General features: G+C 50.3%; 1 protein-coding gene across 1 annotated transcript in view; it reads right to left on the minus strand.

The window, feature by feature from the left end:
- TEX2 (testis expressed 2) overlaps window positions 1-17705 on the minus strand; it is a 110731-nt gene that overhangs the window by 12957 nt on the left and 80069 nt on the right. The window contains exons 6-8 of the mRNA XM_075562078.1: window positions 14601-14747; window positions 10942-11041; window positions 1021-1153 (exon numbers count right to left, since the gene is read on the minus strand). Of these exons, the coding sequence (XP_075418193.1) occupies window positions 1021-1153; window positions 10942-11041; window positions 14601-14747 (380 nt within the window). The remainder of the gene's footprint in view (window positions 1-1020; window positions 1154-10941; window positions 11042-14600; window positions 14748-17705) is intronic.

Here is a 17705-nt window from a genome sequence, read left to right on the forward strand (position 1 = left end):
CAGAACGAGAGGAAACAGCAGAGAAGGGTTAGAGTGCACACAGTGGGGAAAGCTTCCACTTATTCACAGAGGGACATTTCCTTAAGTGGCCTGGCTAAAGCAGAGCCATCTCGACAAAGGACATTCACCTGGACGGCCCAGTTCACCCCCATCTGCTCTCCTGTGGGGCCGCATGAAAGCATAGGTCAGGATGCTAAGTCAGCAAGACCCCAGGATGGGGAGGTCCTGACAAGGCAGCTCCTGGCAGCGCCCTTCTATCATTGTACTGCCAATTTCATGTGAGACAAGTCAAGTCGGGGAAGTAGACTCCAATCAACATCTCTAATTTGGCAAAAACCCTAAGATCCATTTAAATGAGTCGTTTTAAAGGTGTGTGGGCAAGCAAAAGTGCTAGCGTCTCTCTGAGAGGCATAAAGGGGGAAATTAGCTACGTTAATTGTCTCACAAATTGGAAAATTTTCCCTAAATTCAGCTATGCAGCAGATGCCCCATCTACAAGAGGGATTTATGAAGCAGATCAATACCACATTATTTAGGGAAACTGCTTCTCAAAACACTTAGGAGGACCCGGCTGGCTACGAAATCGATCATCTAATTATGAGCATTTCTGATCTTATGATGAAAGCCGCAGGGACCCGCAGGACGGGAGCCTGGTCCACGTCGCTGTCTGCGGCTGAACGTGGGCGGAGGAACTTCCTTGAGGATGATTCCATGCACACAGCGCAATTGTGCAGCTGAGGTGGAGCTGCTGGTCTGAGACGGCAGTGTTTCTGGGTAATCGATACTGTGCACACCACACTGATCACGGGGGAGGATGCCTGACAGCCTGGCTGGGTATGGGGCTGTCCGTCTGTCTGTCTGCTGGGGTGAAACAAAGAAACTGTTCCCTAAAACACTCCGGGGTCCAAAAGCCCACCCAACAGCCATGGCCACAGTGCATCAAATTTGCTGCTCGAAGGGGGCTGGGGGAGGTGGTGCCCCAGGTGGGATTCCGATTAGGAAATTCATATAGCCCCTTACCCTTCTTTGCCAATTTCGCCAACCTTCAGGGCTTCAGCAAGAGGCTCTTTACCTAGTTTGGTCAAATTCATTTTGGTCTCGAGAGTCATCAGAAAGGACCCATTGTAGGACATTTCCAAATCAATCCAGAGTCCTGGAGAAACGGTGGGAAAAAGAACAAGACAACAGCACAGGGTTTGTCTCCCCGAAAGGAACATGCTATCAATGACAGTATGGGGGAGGGGGGGCGATTTCCATTTTCAAGTGTCTGGATCCGACACCTCACTTTAACGCCCAGCTTCTGGAAGAGGGCTGAGAGATGCCAGGCTCTCTGCATCCATTAGAAAGGCCACAGCAAATCCATGACGGGAGCCGTGGGAGGCCCTGTAGCTGGCTGCTGCTTCTCGAATCATGTCCAAAAGCCACTCAAGTGCCGGCAGAAGGAGACGGCTTCACCCAGGACCCCTTGGGATGAGCTCCCTGACTCCCTGGCAGTTACGGGGCCTGAAGAGAAGTGCACAGACACCTCTGCACTCTGGGCCCTTCTTTAGACAACAGGTGGCTCCGAGTTAGCATGGTTCCACAGGGAGGGACATACACATTTTGAAACCCAGGGACAAAAGAACTGATTTTCTATGGGATTATCCAGATAGATAAATGGAGCAACCCTCCTGTACCGTAACTTGAAACCGTACTCCCTATACACGATACTCGTGCCAATGAGGCGAGGTCACAGGGGCCGCCTGGTTTGTGGAACTTCAATGGGGTGGTGACCACCAGAAGTGGCCACTGGCCAGTAGTCTAAAATCCAAGGGGGGACCAGCTCAGGACCCCTTTGCTTAGCAGGTTCACATAAACTGTGCTGGGGTCCTTCAGGCTCAGAGCCCCGTAGTATCTCAAGCATTAGCCATCAAGCAGGATTCTTCAGGTAGACATTAAATGTTAATACACTTTTACAGATCCTCATAAAGACAAATGACAACACTGAAAAGGAGGAAATTAATCTGAAACCACTGTTGACACACAGCAGCATTTTCTGGCGGTTACAGTAAATACCCACCCCTACCCCGCCCCCAGTCCCCCGAATCTGGACGCCACCTCAGATGAAAAGCTCCGCTTAACCTCAAGAGGCACTAATAGTGTCGCTCCTCACTAGAGTCAGAAGCGCTTCCATTTTGCTTTCAACAGATTTCATCCTGATTGAAGCTAATTCCTTCCCACGAATGACCTGTTTTAATAAGTGGTAGGCAGAGCGATTACCTGGAGTCTGCAGTCAGACTCACAAAACAGCTGTCACTCTTCGTTATGCATTGAGCAGTGTAAAAGAAATCATCAATTAGCTTGCTCTTTCAAAGGACTATTACAGGAAATAAAGGGCACATCTGCTTTCATAAAGACACCTGGTGATTAATTGTCCCTAATAGGAGGGGACTGAGACAAAGCTAGATTTTAATAGATTTCGAATGCAGTATGAAAGATGACCAGCAGAGAAGCTATCAATTGCTGTCTCCTCACTCTAGCTTGACTTGGATGCTGTGTGGACTCAGGCATCATCGCCTCTCTTCACGTCCTGCTCAGTTGTCCAATAAATAGTAACAGGATGTATTACCTTGGAGGCTGTCATATTAAAGCCACCAGAATTTTACGCCTTATAAAATGTAAGTTTTATCTGTGTTTTTTGTTTTCTCCAGTGAGGGGATTTGGATGTGGGTCCAGGGAAGTGCGGTTCATGTCCCAGTCAAGTGCATGGTGCATCCGGTGATGTGTGATCTAGGCGCTGAGGCAGTAAAGATGAAGGGCGGCAAGCGGATGGGGCTGCAATTTCTTAACCTCCATGCCTGTCTCACCCGCACAATGGGAACACCACCACTGCTTCCTCAGGGGCCAGGACTCCTTCCTTCTCTGCTGCTGCCAGATCCACTTCCCACTTCCTTATGGCCACAATCCTTGCCTCCAGCCTAGTTTGCTGCTGTTTCCATAGGAGGGAATGGTCTGGAAAAGTCCATGCACCAAGAAAGGGAAGAGGCTGCGCTGCGGGACCTGGGAGAGGATGAGGGAGGGACCCCTAATGGGGAGGAGTCTGTTTCTCATACCACTGCCTATATCCAACAGGGTCTTGCTCACCTGTGACACTCAAAGAACACAAGGAAGAGTCATGGATGGTTTGAGAACTTTTGAGACCAGATCTGAAAAACCAAATAAAATTCTAACAAATGACCCTACCATGACATGCTTGCATTTCGATGAGGGCAAGAAGGCTATTTTACCCTGAGGTGCAAAGGAAAACTTGCTTCTGTGACCATGATTCAGCATGCAAAATGCACCCTGAAAATCTAGGAGCAGGAGCAACTTGGAGCCGAGACCAACCGGTTATATAACAGTGAGTCAGGGGCGCCCACCTCGAGTAACTAGGAGATAAATCGACAGTTACTAGAAAGGCTGTTTTTCCACTGGGAGAAGTGCAGCTTAACCAACACAAGCGGAATGCTGCGAATCCAGATAATGTCGTGAGAGAGCAACTTTTCCTTGGTTGTGACAAATATGAAGCACTGCATGTGAATGCTGTTTTCAGAACCATCTGCTCTTGAGAAGTAGGGCCATTCTGATGCTTTTACACGTGTAAGATGGTCAGCCTCGGAGGTCTCGGCCAAGGGGACTGGAGCATAAACAAGAGGGGAGGGAGCAAGAGATGCTGACAGCCTCTCCCGGTCCCCCCCGTGAGTGGCTGTCCAGTGCTGATGATCAAGGAGTCTCCAAGAAAGCACAGCTGACGAAAACATGAGCTGCTTTCGATGGCCCTTCTGTGAGGGCCTGTGTGGAGTACAGGTGGCAGTTTCCCCACTCGCCAGCCTCAGTCACCACCCCCACTACCATTGCAGCCAAAGTCCTATCTCCCTCCTTCTCTCAGCTTCACACCCACCAAGGTGACCCCTGCCCTCCAGGGGTTTGTGCTTGAAGAATGAAGAGGACTTAGAGACATGATGCCACCACAGGGGACACACCTGCCGTGGTGCATGTCCCAGGGCCAGGGAGAAGCCACAGCTGGCACACAGGCTCCCTGTTGCTCTGTTTAGCAGGCTATCTGCACCCCTCAGTAGTAGCACTGTGGTGGCCATTCAGGTCAGCTGCTCACGGGTGTATTTCTAGGAAGCTAACTGTAAGGCCGCCGTCTCATTGGGCTCGCATCCCCGGGCACTGCTGCTCCAAGGAGTGGGGCTTGGCTGCCCCCGATCTGCCCTCCACCGTAACTGAGGGGCTCCTTTGTCCGCTGACCGCCAGCCCTGGGCAAATGACGGAGGAAACTACTTCTAACGGGCAGCGGGACCACATGCTCCACAGAACAGGATGAGCGCTGCACCAGCGACGGCTCTGTGCCTGGCACACAGACCGGTGCCCACTGTGCATCTAGAACCACAGAAAGCGAGCGCTGGGATGTGTCTTGTTGACACACATCATGTTCACCTGCGCCTGCCTCTAACTGTTCCCGGAAACAGAGCCCTGCTGCTCCAAGGCTGACAGAGTCATCAATCTGAGTCCCCTAAAAGGTGAGTGAGCTTGAGTGGGCGCTACACCTGCCCTGAACTGGGTGGCCACGACTGCTCTCCTGGTGTCTACTACTGAAGAGGGCCAGGTGGGGGCACAGGGAGGCCACTGATGGGCTCTGGCTTGTTTTCTGCACTATTGAGCTGTATCCACCTCAGCTGCATGAGCAGACACTGCTGTGGGGAGGGCAGGGACTGCCTGAGCTCCCACTGCTGGCAACTCTGGAGGAGCCTGGCCCATACAGGTCCCTGACTGTGGAGCTGTGCGCACGGCCTAGAAGCCACGACCCAGATGGAAAGGCAAGGCTGAGGGGGACTCTGGGGAAGGTCCTCGCCTTCCTGCTTCAGCTTACCCATCTCACCCACCTTAGGGTCTGGCTGGATGACCCTGAGTGCCCTTCAGGTCAAAATAGTCACTTTGCCTGGATTCTTTAGGGCATTGGTTCTCAACCTGAGGGTCGTGACCCCTTTGGGGATCTAACGACCCTTTTACAGGGTCTCTGGATTCTTAACAGTAGCAAAATGACAGTGATGAAGTAGCAATGAAAATAATTTTATGGTTGGGGGGTCACACCACATGAGGAACTGTATTAAAGGGTTGCAGCATTAGGAAGGTTGAGAACCACTGCTTAGGGTTTAACTAGTGCTTGTGCCACCAGGCTGGTTCTCTAGAGAAGCAAACCCCCTGATGTCTATATATATGTACACATACGCACACACGCATGCAAATTTCTATCAAGAGAATGGCTCACACAGCTGTAAAATCGAGCCTGTCCAGTCTCAGCTCTGTGTTAGGGGCATTATTCAGTCCTATCTGCCAAGCCACTGAGAATTCAGACCCAGCCAAGTTGACACCAGACTATACTATCACAGAACTATGCATCTTGCATTACGATCCAAAGGAAAAGAGATTACGGAAGAGCACACCTAAGGGGTCACCTGGCTGCCTCTGAATGGTGGGGTGACACTCTCCTTCCGTGCATGGACCAATGAACGAGCACTATCCTAACAGCACTGATGAGACAACTGGGAAAAGCTTGGCCGAGGAGGACGATGTCCCTAGGGCAGACGTGAGGGATGCGAAGGGGAGGCCAGAGGCAGAGGAGGGTCGGCGTACTAGGCTCCTGGAGCCCCTGGATAGTCATAGGGAAGAAAGGAGACCTGAGACCTGGTACACCCTTCAAGGCTAGAGGGGAGGGGTCACAGCGAAAGCAGGGGGTGCACAGCCCGTTCCCAAAGGGGAGAGGCATCCACCTTTCAGGACATGTGCCCTGGTCACTGAACTTGTTCCCTGGTGGCCCTAGAAAGAAATGGCCTGCCCATGAGCTCAGGCCAGCCACTCCTCTAGACATTCTTCTTTGTGCCGCTCCCCCAAGGATCTGCCCACATTCAGATGTTGGACGGGGAGTCCCAGTGGGACGCCCGGCCCAGCCTCCACCTCCTCACCTACGCAGGCAGCTGTAATCAAGGTAAAGCAGGAATGAGCTCTTACACAGCCCTGTGTGGATGGATGGATCCGCTTACTCCTTGCACTGTTTACGCTGTAGCAAAGCTTTGATCTACAGTGAAATGTCTTCCTGCCCAACAAGAGAGAAACTGCAGACTTTGGTGTATGGTGAAGTCAGCCTGCCGGGAGCTGCAGGGACACTTCTTAGATGCTGCAAGCCCCGATGTGGACCCGTGTCCCAGTTGGGGAATTTCTATTCACTCAACAAAAACAGCCAGAAACAGAGTGTTCGCCTGCATTCTTTACTTTCTTGGGGCCGAGCTTCAGGAGGTGAGGTCGGCAGATCACATACCAGATGGTCAGGGTGGCGTCCACTGGGAAGGGTGATGATTCATTCCTTTTACAGTGAACGCAGAGTCCAACTTTGAAAGCCTTTCTGTGGGAGGACGGAACTCTCGCTAAACTCTCTGCAGAGGAGTCCAAATCCGTCCTAGTCTGACTCTCCGTTGGCTGGGAGCACTCTGGCCTCCGGAGGTGGCGACAAAGCCAGGGGGTGACAGGCAGCCTCAAGTGAACTTTTGGCTTTGCCGCTGTACAGGCTTCGCCAAAAGCTCATGGAAAGAGAGAACTAAAAACGAACTAAGTAAAAGCATACACACTTGATTGCGCAACCTAAGTGCCATCCAGTCCAAGATAGCTTTCCAAGTGACGGTGCCAGCCATTTAGTCCATCTCTCACGAACTCGGTTCTGGGAGCTAACTGTACCACGCAGTCTGAAGAAAGAGGGATGCCCGTCAACGATTTCTGAAGGATTTGGAAACCAGAGAAGTCAGAAGGAGCTAAGTCAGGAGTGTCAGGTGGCTGGAAATCTAGTGACTTCTCATCGAAACTCTCCCCAAATTGCCCTTGTTTGGGGAGAGGAATATGGGCAGGCAGAGGATGACACGCCCATGAAGCTCTTACGGGCAGTTTTCTGCTATGGTTTCCACTAACTTTCTCAAAACACTTCCACAATAAGCAGGCGTGATTGTTCTTTGGCCTTCCAGAAAACCAACAGGTCCAATTCCCCAAGCATCCCCCCAAAACTGTGACCTCTGCTCTTGACCAGGCTGCTTTTGCTTGGCCTGTGCCACTCCTACCCCGGGGGTGGGGGGTGGGGGGGGGTGGAGCTGGCTTTGCCATTAGGATTGTGTTGGAAAAGCCATGTTTCACCTTCTGTTACAATTCTTCGAAGAAATGCCTCTGGCTCTTAATCCCACTTGTTGAAAATTTCCATGGAAAGCTCTGCTCGTCTGCAGATGGGGACATTCTTGCACTCACTGAGCCGAACATCTACTCAACTTTGATTCTGAGTCAGAACCGTGAAAGCAGAACCAATCGAGAAGTCTACGGTATTCAGGACTCTTGCTGTTCATGTTCACTGCTGGTCCTCTTCAGTCAGCACACACACAAGAGTAAATATTTCCTGGTCTGCCACTGTGGGCTTCACCTTCAACATCGTCTTGGCTGGTCTTGAAGTGAGTTATCCATCTGTAAACGGCTTCTCTGGGGAACTGCCCCATCAACTTCATAAAGCTTCCATGATTTCACCATTCTTCCACTGCGCTCTGACAGGGGCTCCCTTTCTCAGGGCCCCCACCAAGCTCCAATCAGACGTGTTACAACAAGTTAGCACAAGCTTCATTGGATGGAAACACTTTTTAAAATCCATGCATCGTTTTTTCATAGTATGTTAGTTTAGGTGACCAGAGAAACAATTCCACAGAAACTCCTATGTGTAAGACAGAGTTTTATACAAAGGGTAAGTGCACATCAAGAAAGCATCCCAACCCAGTGCTATCCAAGCCCATAAGTCCAACATTGAGCCATATGTCCGACACCAATCTACAAATCTGCCTCCATCTCACAAAACACACACAATGACGCCGAACTGCAGGAGGAAAGCTGAATCAGTGAGTATGTAAGCATCTCGGCGCTGGCCGGGGTCTCCACACAGCTGCTCCAGCACCCAGGGCTGCAATGGGGTAGGTCCATGTGGCTTCTCCTCGGGGATATCTTGCAGGAAGTGAGCCTTGCCAGCTGAGGCAAAGAACTAGCTAAGGCACCCTCACCCTGGCCTGACCATCAGAAAGCAAGAAACCCGAGAACTAGAAAGGCGAGGCTCACCCGTGTTAATCGGCCAGGTTGGCACAATAAATTAAACCTTAACTATCTCACATAGTAACTCTTTGAAGACCCCTTGTAATACTCTGGGGGTTGGCCTTGTCTGAAATCAATGGGAGGCTAAAAACAGCTCATGGTCAGTTGGAAGATATCCCAAGAGAGACTTGACTGGCTGTAAAACTAGAAAATCTCTCTTTTTTGATCAAATGGACACAAAAGAAGAACAATGATTTCAGTAAACATAATAAGAGAGCCATCTGATAGAGCCAGAGGCCAAGGTCACTTCATAATCTACATATCTCACTGGCCATCTTTCTTTAAACCAAATAGTTAATTCTTGGTGAATCCTAATTATTCTCTCGTTTATCTTGATCATGAGCCTAAGGAGTAAGCGGCTCACTCGGGAAAGGAATGCTCAGGTGAGGAAGTCATGTTTCCTCCTCTTCTCACCAGACCTTGCCGATGGGTGCACGACAAGACTTGTGTAATCAGTGTCATGAGACTGTACACGGAGAACATTATCAGCTGACAGAAGGGTCACACATCTGTCTTTACCACAATTAAATATTGTGACAGAAGAAAAAGCTAATGTATCACAAAGCAGCACACGCATCTTTTCATCATCGTAATTTTATTTAACTCTAACATTCAAATCGACCTTTCCCTTCTCCCACAAGTCAGGACATGAATACTGCACCAGGAACATGTTTTAAAAATGAAATCTGATTTTTACACCAAGATTCTCTCCGGCAGAACCTTTCTCAACTGCAGTCTTAAAATACTGCCTTAAAATACAAGTTTCATTTCTCAAGCACCAAGTGAGGAGCATCTAGGAGTTGGAAGGAACTGAAAGATGTAAAATATGAAAGTCAAAGAACTTACAGCCTGAAAGTCAGCTTTGAATAATAAAGATGTGAATTCCTACGCTCAGAGGCAACTTCTGGTGGTAGCTTGGAGCAGAGGGCCATGTGAGGGGTGGGCGGAGCTGGAAGCCCTTCAGCTCTCCCCTAGGCCAGAGCTGAGGTTACTCAGGTAGGTGAGTCTGACTCCTAGTGACCCTACAGGGCAGAGTGGAACTGCCCCACAGGGTTTCCATGGACGTAAGCTTTTATTGGAGCTGGCTGCCACATCTTTCTCCTGTGGAGTGGCTGGTGGGTTTCAACCGTGACCTTTCGGTTAATAGCAGTCACACTGTGCCACCAGGACTCTGTACAGGTAGATACTGTCTTCTACATCACATACAAGTTCAGCTGGCCTGTGTGCCCTGTAAGGATATGAGAAACTAGGAGGACCAGCACGTGAGTCCTGCACTATTCCCCAGCAGTGTAAGGCCTTGACTGCAAAGAAGACCCAGAACTAGCCCCTGAGATCATATTTTAGGCTAAATAACAGGTTAGTCACAAAACAAAGGCTATCTCCTGGAAGTACTGGGCTCTATGGGGGATGACAATGAAGGGGGGCCCAAAGCGATGGGTTAGACCAGCGGTTCTCAAGCTGTGGGTCTCGACCCCTTTGGGGGGTCAGATGACCCTTTCACAGGGGTTACCCCATTGAAAACAGTAGCAAAATGACAGTGATGAAGTAGCAACGAAAATAATGTTATGGTTGAGGGGTTACCAAAACATGAACTGTATGAGAGAGGTCGTGGCATGAGGAAGGTGGAGAACCACGGGTTAGACTGCAACGGATGTTTGCTGGGTGACATGGAAGACGGCAGTCCACGGAGGGAAAGAGCAATCAGGAGTGGGTGTAGGGTAAATCATGGCAGGTGTGAGAAGCAGTTTAAACAGGTGAATACAAAGCTAATGTCTGAAATGTAAACCCTTGCCGAATTTACAATAAAACACCATTATTAAAGATTTTTAATAAAATTAAAAAGCCATCCGTATGACATGAAGTGACCAACAGTTACTTTAAAGCAATGAAGACAAGGTAGGGAACTTAAATGAATGGAAACAGAACTCCAGAAGTATTAAGAACGTTCATGCTTTGTAACCAATGATACTGAATAATTTATGTAGAAATTAAATTGGACCCTAAACCACTGTGTGCACCTTCACTGAAAATACAACAGAACAATCCCTTAAAAACATTTTTTTTCCCCCAAAACGGAAAGACATTCTACATGAAATACCAAAACGCAGTGTTGTCAAGACAACTCTGACCCAGCAGCCTTCTAAGACAGAGGAGAACTGTCCTGGAGGATTTCCGAGGCTGCAGATTTTGTTTTGCTGCCCCCTCTCCCAGGTTTATTGGCACATAATCCACATCATACAGTTCACTCACGGCAAGAAAAATTACACAATCATTACCATAATCTATCTCAGAACCTTCTTTCTTCCCTGAGACACCCCCCCCCATGGAGTCACCTTTAAAATGAGTTGTGTGGGGCATCTTCAGCTAGTCGGTTTGGCCCAGGGACATTTTGGTTAGCAGTTAAGCAAACACTTAATCACTGCCACTGGCCTCTTTCAATGAGAGCTCAAACTCACAGCCCCGGAGTGGATTCTGATTCATAGCAAATCTATAGGGTTCCTGAGGCTGTAAATATTCTCACAAGCAGAAACCTCATCTTTCTCTTTCAAAACGGCCTGTGGATTTGAACCGACAACCTTGGGGTCAGCAGCCCAAGGAATAACCAATGAATTATGTCACCAGGGCTCCTTTCAATGAGAAATAGGTGATTAAAAATACTTCCCACCTCTCCCCTCTCCAGCGCATAGGCTTGATATTGGACCCAGAGTGGTGTGAACATCCTAACATTCCTGTACATGGTCAATGAAGAGTTACCTTGGTGATCGACATAAGGCTTGAAGGCCTGGAGGATCTTTGGCACAGCCACTCCCATGTCAAGTTCTGTCAGAGTCAGCTCATTCATAAAGTAGGGGAGCTGGGGAAGAGAAGCCAACAGTGGATGAGACACTCGCTCAACTTTGTCAGTGTGCAAAGGTCAGTTCAGGTTCAACCTTCTTTTTTCCCCCAACAGTTTTATTGGCACACAACCCACATAGCAGCTAACTGAACAGTTGAATCGTTCATACACATCAGGGGGAACTGTACAATGACCACATCCATCCTAGAGAGCGTGCCCTCCCCACGGCTGATCTGCCCTCAAATGAGCTGGGCGATGCAATCACCATGTTCTTGGAGGGTTGGGGGTACGCCATAAATTGAACAAAACGGTACTGTGTGTGCGTCACACACTAGGCACGTACGTAGAGCACCTTGAAAAGTCATGCTCTCATGGGTTTACAGAGGAGAGGTAGAAACTGAAGATTAAGTAGACAAATACAGTGTCGTACATGATAGGGCTATGAAGCCCAAAATCAGGTAATCCGACCTTTAATCCATTCAGAATTGTAGTCTAAGCAGTAAGGGAGGGGCTCAACTCCACTTTTCCCCAAATGGCGAATCAACTGCCCCCCGCTGCTGCTGAGGAGGTGGCCCTTTCCTTGTACATCTGTGATGTCATCTTTCCACAGGACCCCCGCCACACCGGAGTTGGTGGGGAGCTCTGCTGCCTGCCACTGCTGTTGAACCTTTCGTACGCTGACAAGACCCTTCGGTTCCTGTGGTGCCTCACAAGTATTTCCCAGTTAAATATTGGAATGATTCTGCCCAATTGAGAATTCAGACGGGGTGGTGGCTGTTTGTTTGTACATCAGGTCACCTTGCAGGCGTGGATTTCACAAGGCAGTTGCTGGACCACTCAGCTGTCCCCCTGCAGAGACTGATCATCCCTGAGGAGTCACGGGCCTTTGATGGGTCCTGGTTGTATTTGGGGAAATCTCTTCTAATGACTCACTGTTGTAAGTGCTGGTTGGCTTCCCAATCAGCTAACAAAATACTCCCTGGCCAAAACCCGTGCTGCAATGCTTTCTATCCATCCATCGCTGTCCCTCCAGCACCCATGTTCTGGGCAACCCAGTTAGAAGCGTTAGGGCTGGCCAGGGAACGTCACTACTTCCCACAGTGTTTCCATGGCAACCTGAGTCCCACACAGAGCCACAGGAGTGGGTACAGAGACAGCAGGAACCAACTGTCCTCGTCTTCCCCTGGCCAGGACCCTTCCCCATTTCGTCCTCGGTCGTGTCTTTGAGGACAAAGGAAGGAGCTGAGGAAGGCAGGTGGAGGTGCGGCCCTAATGACCAGTACACGCAGATGGGGAGAGGACAGCAACGGGCTTTCCCCTCAATCTCCTCCTCTCCTTGCTCAGATTCCAGTCTGGGTTTGGAGTCTTTGGTACCAGGCTCTCGAGTTATGTCCTTGTGACTAGGCAGGGGAAAGATTTTTCACCCAGAAATGCCACCTCGTTGCCATGGGAGCTCAGTGGCATGTTTTTTGTCCTCCTGAGTCAATGCAAGTGGGGACCAGAGACTCAGGGGCACAGGACATTCTCAGGTGGCTGCAGGGTGACCAGTAAGGGCAGCTGGCCCTGAAAGCGACAGCAGCTGGTGTCAGCACAAGAGGCCCACCAGGGTCCTGAGGCGGCAGCCTAGCAGCTGGCTGAAGCCCAGAGTGCATTTGCCATTGGGTAGAATTTCAGTTGGTTTGAATCTCATCACTGGGCAATTGGCCACACAGAGGGGACAGTCAGGGACTGCAGGGGACTGAGGGGGCAGGCAGGCAGAGTTCTCCCTGAGAAAGCAGGACATGGGGAGATCTGTGTTACAAGGTATGGCTCCTCAAGCCCCACACCTCTGTCCCCAGGACGGCTCTGGGCTCACTGCTAAGCCCTGCCCATGCACTAGCGGGGCCAAGTAAAGCTACGAATGTGAACGAAGCTTAAATTCCTGAACTGCCAGAGCCCGCATCGACAGTAGAAGGGGGACTGAAAAGACAAGACTGCTCCTCAACGTCTGGAATGAGGACGCTCCCCATTCTCCACTAGGAGGCGGAGAGCCCACAGACCGCTCCAGAGGGGAGTGAATGCCAGGCCTACTCTCCAGGGTCAGTGTGGGCAGGCAGCTTCCTGTCTGACGTTCCAGCATGCCCTGCTTCCGTCACGCTTGCTTGGGAGCCTGCAGCCCTCCCGGCTCCCAGGGAAGGAAGCTCCCAGCAGTATCCTGAAGCGCAGGGGCTGCGCTGTGTGTCCGCTGTGCTCTGCGAACTCTAGTAAGTGAGCTCCAGGTGGGTGCTGAGCCCCCAAGGCCGAGGGTCACTGCTGCCGGCTGCTTCCCCTCCACAGAAGCGGCGAGCAGAACCAGGCTCAACTCATCATCCAACAGGCGGACATTTGTCACGGCCCTCCCAAACCCCTGCCCTGCAGCCCTCTGACACAGCCCAGAGACAAAGCTCGAATGGATGTTCCTCCTTATCCACACTGGCCTCCTGATACAATTTTAGCTCAGCTCAGACAGTCCTTGGATTCTCTAAAACGGTGGGCAAGATCTACATCTCTGTGCATTTTTCTAGGGAGAAGATCCATAAGCTTCTGTGTCTCAAAGCACTTTGTGACCAAAAGGATTAAGAACCACCAACTTTGGCCAAAGCCGTGGAGGTCATCACTGCAGATTTAGGACCAAAGATGCTATTTCTTGTCTGGGTCCTCACTGGATCACAAATTTACTTCTAAAAAAGCTAACAGGTAAGGCTTCTTGGTCGGTAAATGAGTCACTTAACGGCAGTTCTGAGAACTGTGACTACTTCTGCTGTTTAAACTGACTTCCAGGTGGGCCTGGATCAACACTAGGGCGGTTTCTTCAGCAAAGAGCCCAAAATAAAGTACCACCTGGCCAAAGAGCGAAGGTCAAACACAGACACATTCAGAGCACAATGCTGACGTCCTCAGTGTTGGGAGGGAACGTGACTGGGTTTCCTCGGAGTGTGCAGAGATCACAAAGAGGCTGAGTGGGCTCTGGACACACAGTGCCTTGCTAACTTAAACAGAATGAGGCAGCTGTCTCACCCATGTCTGGGTGAAGGGAAGACGGTAATCTGAAAGAGGAAGAAGGGAAATCAAAGAGGAGGGATGGTGATAAAACTACTGAATAAAAAAAATTAGTGCTCTACTGCACACATATACACACACACAAGTAATTTATTAATCATTTCAGGATCCACTTAGAAAAAGTGATTCAGCTTATTAAAAAAATCTAAAACTAATAAGACACTATATCCCTTGCTAAACACAATTAAGAAATAAAAGAAACAGAACAGAATGGCACAACACACACCAGCTACAAAAGCTCACTTGGCCCCGGCCCGATTGTGGAGTGCCACCTAGCGTGGCCAGTAGTGGGGGCAGTCTGAGGAAAAGCACAACAGAAGCTGCGGCTCATCCAACCGGCACCGGCACAGGGTAGCGGGCTTTGGGATCGGCGCTTACTGCCCCTCCCAAGTCAGATGCTGTAAGTCAAACTACTTATCACTGGGAACCTTACTGACACAGGGCTTCCAGACACTGAGAGAGGTGGGGACCCAGAAACTGCCAGTGCAGACAACAGTACCTTTATTTTGCTGAGTTTCATTTGAATTTTCTTAGACACCAGATCAGACCAGTATTTCTCTCCTAAGAAGTCCCAGAACATTCTTCCAAGTAAGGCGTTCACCCAGGCCTCCTGCTCTTCCTCCTCAGAGGGCAGCGCTTCCAGCAACTGGCAAAGAAAAGGGGCTCAAATTAGTGAGAAGGCACAAGAGAGCAGGCAGTTGCTTGCCCTCATCACCAACGGCCCCGCCACGCACAAGGACCACGGGAGCAGGCAAGCCCCACCTTCTCTCGGGGAAACAGAGGGAGGGAGGTCTGGTCACAACTGGCAGGGTCTCTCTGGGAGGCAGAGGGCTCTCGTACATGTTTTCAAACATGTGTTACTGCATCTTAGGAGCTAGGCTCATTAATACCACCACCACCACAGCTCTGGTTTAAAACATGCATGTTGGTCACTCCAGTTCAGAACAGGCCTGTCATAATTGTTTCAATGGCTACCCAGTATTCCATCCGGGTCTTTCCAGTGTTGGTCTGGCTTTGGATTTTCACTAGACCCTGAATGAAAGAGCAGGAGCCAGACCACATGCTGATCAGGCTGTGCGAACCACGCTTCTCTGCCTGAACCCGTCTACCCAAACCTAAAGGCTCTCTGGTCGGATTGCTCTGAGAGCACTGGCTTGAGTTGGTGGCACGGGGGACTTATTTGGCATGGCTCTTTCTAACCATCGTCTTTGTAACGCCTACCAAATCGTTGGATGGAGCTGCCAATAGGTGTATGGGATTCTAATGTGGAGACTGGTCAGGTTTGTCATTCTGCTGGGTATATGATAAGCCGTCGAAGAAGCAAGAATGGGGCTCTCATGAGCATCAACAAGAGCCACGAGTGGAACATGTACTTTGTACCCCGAGATCCCTGCACAGAGAAGTGGTACCAACAGAGGCATAGGTACTTGGAGCAGGGACCGAGCAGCGGGCTTCCCAGCCCACAGAGCCGGAAAGCTGAGTCTCTTCTGGCAGGGAGGGGGTGGTTTGCAGAGTGGGGTGCCCGCAGACACCTATGAGCACTAATGTAGCTTTGTGAATGGCCTCAATGATAATGAGTTTTAAAGCTGCTTTGTATTTGTAACAATTGCCAAACAGCCAAGAGGCTGGGTGACTGTGGATCTGAAAGAGGTGTGCCTCTAGTAGGCAGTTAAGTAGAGGCACTCAGGCCCAGAGCACTGCTGTTTCTGACCCTGAGACGTAACATGCTAGCATCCCTAAGAAGCCTCATAATCGTGAGTATTGTCCAAGTTCTGTGTGGCCACAGTAATGGATTACTGAACTCAGCAGTGAGGCTGGGTGTCCTGGGAGGGGCAGTTGGTACTAAAATAAAAAAACGTTGGCAGGAAGAGGCTTGTCTGACCTCTGCCCCACAGACATTAGCATCAGGCTAAACTGATGCTTCAATTCTCCTTCCTCTTTGTGAAGTCAGAGGTCGGCCACTTCTGCAGTGCTATCAGATTATCTACACTAGTGGTTCTCAACCTGGGGGTCGAACAACAAGGGTTACCTGATTCATAACAGTAGCAAAATTGCAGTTAGGAAGTAGCAAAGAAGATAATGTTATGGTTTGGGGGTCACCATAATACGAGGAACTGTATGAAAGGGTCACAGCATTAGGAGGGCTGAGAACCACTGATTAAACAGATTCCGGGAAAATCACTTATAGAAGGCTGATGTCTGCTGGCCGTTTAGATAGTGCCAAATTGCTGCCCCTTATCTTTTCCCTCCTCCCCCAAGACCTACTTAGACTTATGGGTACCTAAGACATCAGGTTACTCTTGCCCCTTCTCTAGTGGGAGAGCCCCTACTCTTAGTCAACCTTTCCTTAAACCCTAGTTGTTCACAGCAAACAAGCTTAGCACAAAATCCCAAGAAACAACGCCTATTTCACAATTTACACCCAGGCCAGTGGCGCGTGATGTGCTAAAGACATTTTGGAAATAACCGACCAGCAGGGTGTAGGTTCCCTTTTCTAAGGCAAGCTCTTCTCCAGACTCCTTGGGCGCCAAGAGCGAACCAGGAGCAGCAGGGCACACCCCATGCCTCGGAGAGGCCTATGCTCAGAATCTGCACTCACAGGCTGACGGAGAACACACCAATGTGGGTCAGGGCAGGCTAAAGGTGAAGCCTGCTCGAAGCTCCTAGTACTGCCGTTTGGCTGCCGGAAGGAATGTGGGGAGAATCTTCATTTCACCACCTTCAGTCATGGGTTAGGAAATGGTACATTTCCTACAAAGGGTGGGGAGCGTCGATGGTCAGCTGATGACGCCTGGGTATCCCACTCGAGCAGCTGAGGTTAGGGTTTATGAAAAACTAGCCTCCAAGGTAAAGCAGGGTAGGTTTACTTCACGGGGGGGTGCACCACTTCCTGTCAGATAGCTGAGAGCAGTCCTTGTTTCCGTAAGGAGCAGCGCTCTGTGCCTCTGTTTCTCAGAGCCCCTTAAGAGGAAGGCAGAACACCCCTCACTGGTAGGGGGTCTGGGGGAGGGGGGATCCCCAGGTCACACAGGCCTGGCTGACACAGTTTACGAGTTCATGTAGCACCCACTGCACACACATGGTGTCCAAGGAGAGTGTGACAAAGGAACACCACTCATCTTTCGTAGCCCATGTACAACCCCCTCTCCAGAGTCTAAGGAAGCCCAGGCAGCTCCCTGTGCAGGGGGCGCGACACCTAATCTAATCAAGGGCCCAACTGAGGGCCTCCTCATCTCCCTGTGGAGGAGGAGGGAGGGGAGGGGCTGGGGACTGGGAAGAAAGGCAATTCTATAACTGTTCTACATCACCCTAGCCAGATGTACAGGGGTGCAACTGAGCAGGAGTGGGTAACTGAGGTCAGAAGGTGAAGGCAATGCCCAGCAAAGACGTGTGGCTCCTTGTTGCCCTGGTGAGGGGCCTCAGCTACACAGAAGACTATCCAAGGAGAAATTAAACTGAGCTACAGGCCGCCTAAAGAGGGCTGGCTCCAAGTGCTGCTCATTAGGTACCACCCCACACACCCTCAGAAACCAACCACCTCCTATCCCATCCCATCCCATCCCATCACTGTGAGAGGTCAACCCCTCCAGTGACTGCACGTGGA

The sequence above is a fragment of the Tenrec ecaudatus genome, chromosome 10 (genome assembly GCF_050624435.1).
Source record: "Tenrec ecaudatus isolate mTenEca1 chromosome 10, mTenEca1.hap1, whole genome shotgun sequence".
Classification (NCBI taxonomy): domain Eukaryota; kingdom Metazoa; phylum Chordata; class Mammalia; order Afrosoricida; family Tenrecidae; genus Tenrec; species Tenrec ecaudatus.